The sequence below is a fragment of the Telopea speciosissima genome, chromosome 10, assembly GCF_018873765.1.
Source record: "Telopea speciosissima isolate NSW1024214 ecotype Mountain lineage chromosome 10, Tspe_v1, whole genome shotgun sequence".
In the NCBI taxonomy this organism is placed as follows: Eukaryota; Viridiplantae; Streptophyta; class Magnoliopsida; order Proteales; family Proteaceae; genus Telopea; species Telopea speciosissima.
Genome location: NC_057925.1, coordinates 41,340,690 through 41,345,936, shown reverse-complemented (window position 1 = coordinate 41,345,936; position 5,247 = coordinate 41,340,690). Strand labels below are relative to the sequence as shown.

Sequence of the window (5,247 nt, the reverse complement as noted above, 5' to 3'; positions counted from 1 at the left end):
AACCTGGACTACTTGTGTAAAGATGAAATATGAATGTATAATTATTAGACCACTTTAAAATCTGATATTTAGTATAAGAAAATTGAAGGATATCAATTATAGAGTCAGTCGGAATATTAAGCCCACTACCACACACACAAAAAAAAAAGAAGGAATATTAAGCCATGATTTGGACTGATTTGGCATTTAAATACAATTAATAATTGGCCATTAAGGCCATTGAAGATTTAATATGAGAACCCATTAAACTTAGGCCAAACATAAGGAGACATAGGAGTTAGCCAATGGAGACACATCCTATCCCGCATGAGGTTAATGGTGATGAACAATTTTGATTTAGATAATTAATTTTTGATAAACTCTCTCTCGACATTATAATTCCTAAGGAGACATAGGAGCTAGCCAATTGGAGACACATCCTGTCCCGCATGAGGTTAATGGTGATGGACAATTCTGATTTAGATAGTTAATTTTTGATAAATTTTTCTCTTCTCGTAAATGCCATGTAATTTGAGAAAGAGCACAAAAATATAAATTTTGGTAGGTGCATCAATCAAATTTCCAATCATAGATACAGGGATCTGAACGCTGAGTTTACAAAATGAATTAAAATATTATTATGTATTAATAATTATTTATTAAATGTTTTGAAAACAGTTTTATATCCCACACTGACACACTCTCTCTTATTTTGACCATGTGGGCCTCATGTGAACTCATATGAGTGATGCCATTTTTCAGACCCTCATTGGTGTAGCATGCAGATTCCTTCTTACATTACCCTCGTAGAACCCTCCCCCTTGAGAAATGAAGGTAAGCATTAATTAAGATACCTAACTAGATTATCCAATGGGATCCCATCTCCTGATTGTTTAACAATATAGGGATATTATGAGATTCCCCAGGTAAATGTGACTAACACACTTTGAATTCATGAAGCTTTAATTCCTTGAATCATGAGGCTTTAACTCATTGAATTCATGTGACTTTCAATCTCTAAATTCATGAGGCTTTAATTCTTTGACTTCATGAGATTTTATGAAAAAAACAACTATAAACATGGTTTGAGGAATTGATAACGGATCGGCCGATTTCTATCGACATGGACTGATAATATTTCCTGATAGATCCCATATCGGTGGATCAATTCAGATTAAGGGTAAAATAGTAAAAAAAACTTTTTAATTCAGGGGCAAATCTGTCTTATTTGGCCTGATCCAAATCGGTGTTGACCGAGTGATCCTTTATCTGATTCCGATTCCTAAAACCTTGACTATAAATATAGGTTGATAAGCTAAGGGTAGATAGTTAAGAAATCTCACTTGTTTTCTCATAAAGAAAAAAGGTTTCTTCTTCTCTCTCTAGGGAAGATATTCTCCCTCTCCCTACAAATAGTTGTTAGTGTTGTCCCTCTCTATCCCTGTAAATTTTGAACTTGTTGAGTATTGTATTCTCGAGGGGCATTTGTACTTGTGGATCATCAAGTAGCTCTAAACCTTACCATGTGATGGATTTAATACCATAATACTGAATGAGGTATGATCAGTGGAATTATTATTATTTTTTTTATAAAAAAATCATTATTGTGAAAATGTCAGAACAATTGTAGGAGGATGGACAACAAAATTTGTGGCCAAGAGGGGGAGAGAGGGATGCACAAGAGGGGAGATAGATCTAGAGAGTGACGACACAGCTAGGCATGGATGGATTGGGGAAAGAATTTAAGAGTATTAGGAGAGAAAGAGATGTATAACTTTGTTTTTTAAGAGGAATCAAAAAAAATTGTGAATAGGGAAATTTCGGTCATTATAGGCAAAGAGGGTGAAGATGCACTCTATACATGGGTGTTTCTTTGAACCATAAGACGAGCAAAAACACTGCATATGTCTCTTTTGGCTACCGCCAACTTGCTATTTCTAAACTTGATGGGCTTAAAGACTTGTGGCTGCTGACTTGTTTTTTCCAAACTTGATAGGGTTAGACCCCAAAAAATTTATTAAGAATCTTTTAATAGAATTTGTAAATCTAGACTACTTGTGTAAAGATGAAATATGAATGTATAATTTACTTATGAAAAATTAATAATATCAAATATAGAGCCAGTCGGAATAGTAAGCCCATCTAAGCCCTGATTTTGTTAGATGATATAAAGCATTACTATAGTAAGGGTAATGAGGGTTTTGAATTATCAAATTCCTATAAACTTGCAATTCCACGATGTGAAGATGCTCTCTATACATGGGCATTTCTATGAACCACAAGCAAAGCAACAACAGTGACAAACCCATGTCTCTTGTGGCTACCGCCGACTTGCTCTTTCTAAACTTGATGGACAAAACCTCTTTCTAAACTTGGTGTACTTAAAACCTTGTGACTACTGCTGACCTGTTCTTTCCAACTTGAAGGAAGCAAAGAAAATTTAGTTGAAATATTACGCCCTAAATAATTCGTCATTAAACCATTGAAGATTTAATATGAAAACCCATTAGGTGCTAGCCAATGGAGACAGCCTCTCCCACATGAACTACCCACATACTAATCTCTTAATTTCATTTCTTTACCGATGAAGTTAATGGTGATGGAGAATTTTGATTTAGATAGTTAATTTCTGATAAATTTTTCTATCTTTGAAAATGCTATGTAATTTGAGAAAGAATACAAAAATATAAATTTGTGTAGGTGCATCACTCAAATTTCCAATCATAGATACATGGATTAGGATAAATGGCACAGTTTTAAGCCAATAAATAATACTGATCAAAGTTTCATTACAGACCATTTTGGAATGTTCTCATCATCGTCCATACCACCATAACAATAAGAAATAACCCACAAATCTTCAACTCTCAAAATTTAGAAACCATGTATTTTGATCTGTTCTTTCTTGGCAATGCTAACCTTGATTAGGAAATTGGAGACGTTCTTCCGTTGATCACCTTGGAGTTGAATAACCTTGCCCCCCAATTTCTCATCCGCTACAACAGTACCATTGCAACAAAACTCCTTCTTGAAGTCCTTAAGAATCTTCTCGCAACTGTACTCTTGTTTCAGACCTTGCACTGTTGTCAAGCTCTTCTTTCCATTCCTCTGTTGAATACGTATGTGCACATACTCCTTAGCCCCAGGGGCACCTGATTCCTTAGCCTCAGTAAATGGGTCAAAAGCAGAAGGGATCTGAACGTCGAGTTCAACCATGTACTTTGACTGTAAAAGATTTGAATCAACGATAAAGAATCCTGCAAACATAATTTGATAGTTAAACAGGAAGAATTCAGAGAAGAAGATAAAATGTCCAACACAATGAATTCGATGATATTGCAGGAACTGAAAATCACAGAAGTCAAAAACAAATTTTGATCAATTCCCATCATAAACCCTAGTGATACCGGTATCCTCTATTCTCATACGTCTCTCAAACCCATTGGAAAGAATCGATCAAACAGTGTGAATAGCCAAATCAACTCATCCACATGAACAACAATCACGAAAATCGAAATACAAAAGATATCGTAATACTAGAGACAAGAGATTACAAATCTATCCACAGAGGGCAAACTATACGCCGATTCGACAAGAGAAAAATCAAAATCAAAAAAATTGAAGAAATTCTGAAAACCAACAACCTTCGCAGAGCAGAAGGAATGGAGGGATCGAAAGCCTACCTTATTCAGAAGAGAAGCAGAAACCTTGAAAATCGCAGAAGAGACGTTGGAAACAGAATATGAGAATTTTGAGGACTTCGGAGGGTATATATGGTGTCCAAGATAGACGAAAAACCGATCTCCTTCTACAAATAGAAAGGTTCCTGGTTCCTCGTGGCCGCACGATCTAACCCGGGTTTTGGTGACGTTGGGTTAAGAGAGATAAGGTCGGTGTTTAATTATGAGTTGGATTTGGACAGCAATGATTAAACTCCCACTTGGGACAGCTTTAGACCAACGAAGACACGTCACCATTTTGGACGGTATTGATTAAATCTCATTAATTTTTGAAATTTTCAGTTTCTCGTTAAATGAAGAAAGATCTAGAAACACGATAAGATAGACCAGACAAGTGCGAAACACAGCGTGACCCAAGGTATTGGGGCAGCGGTCTATTTACGCAAGTACTACTCTAATCCTAGATGATCTTATTTTTGGGCTGGGTTTTTCAGCTTGTGGGCCACACTTGGGCCTAGAAATCCCAGCTCGATGTCAAGATGGGCCGGGCTCAGGTTATAGGCTTATAACCTTTGGGTTATGTCTTTACAGCGAAGCCCAGTTCTATGTTACACATCTGACATCTACATACATATTACCAAAAATCTGCATACATATGTAATGGGTATCTAATATCTATGTGTACAAAATACTTCCTTCACGTTAAAGCTTCTCCAAGGTCGTCATAGATTACCACCAAAAAAAAAAGAGTTTGTCATAGGGGTGTCAAAACCGAATCGAACCGTTAAATCGAAACTATGAAACCGTTTAATAAATGGTTCGGTTATGGTTTTTAAAGTGAAACCGTTTGATAAATGATTTGGTTATGATTTCAAAATTGACACCATTTAATTAAACGGATTATACCGAATTGGGCCGTTTACTTGAAACGGGACTGTTTTAACACCCTTAGTTGGAAGTCTATTGTGGGCATGGTTTTAAGAATCGGAAATCGGATCAGGGAATCGATTGATTTGGATTGGAATCAGCTGACATTGATCCCGATTCCCACCGTTCCTAATCGTTGCTTCCTGATTCGGAATCGGTTCGGCCAATTCTTTAATCATTTTCTTTATAAACCATTTTGAATCGAATCGTTTCATGGACCGATTCCCGATTCCTAAACCAGTTTGATTTTCACCATAAAATAGCTTAGATTCCAGATTCTTTAAAACCGATTCAGTCTGATTCCAATCCGGAATCCTCTATGACTGATTCCATTCCCGATTCCGAGTTTTAAAACCTTAATTGTAGGAACTCGTCAATTACTCTAGCGAGGTCATTATATTCAGGTGGGTGATGGGCATCTTATTAATCCTGTTGAGGATCCTTCTCCACATGTCATAGCCAGCTCAGCAACGATTACGTAGCTGATCACACTTCTTGAGTGTGTGTGATATTTATTTGTAACCATTTAGACTTGTATATATATCTGTACCTTATTAGATGAATAATAACAAGTGTGTGAAATCATATTCATTACTTTCACATCGTATCACGAGCCAGTCTCTCACACGAGTTATTTTCTTCCTTTTTCTTAGTTTTCGTT

At 36.2% G+C, this 5,247-nt stretch overlaps 1 protein-coding gene across 1 annotated transcript; it reads right to left on the bottom strand.

Moving 5' to 3' along the window:
- Positions 1–2,728: 2,728 nt before the first annotated feature.
- On the bottom strand, positions 2,729–3,241 carry LOC122642513 (protein translation factor SUI1 homolog). The gene has a single exon (XM_043836016.1). The coding sequence runs from the start codon at positions 3,193–3,195 to the stop codon at positions 2,854–2,856; it is 342 nt and encodes a 113-aa protein (XP_043691951.1). The 5' UTR covers positions 3,196–3,241; the 3' UTR covers positions 2,729–2,853.
- Positions 3,242–5,247: the final 2,006 nt, after the last annotated feature.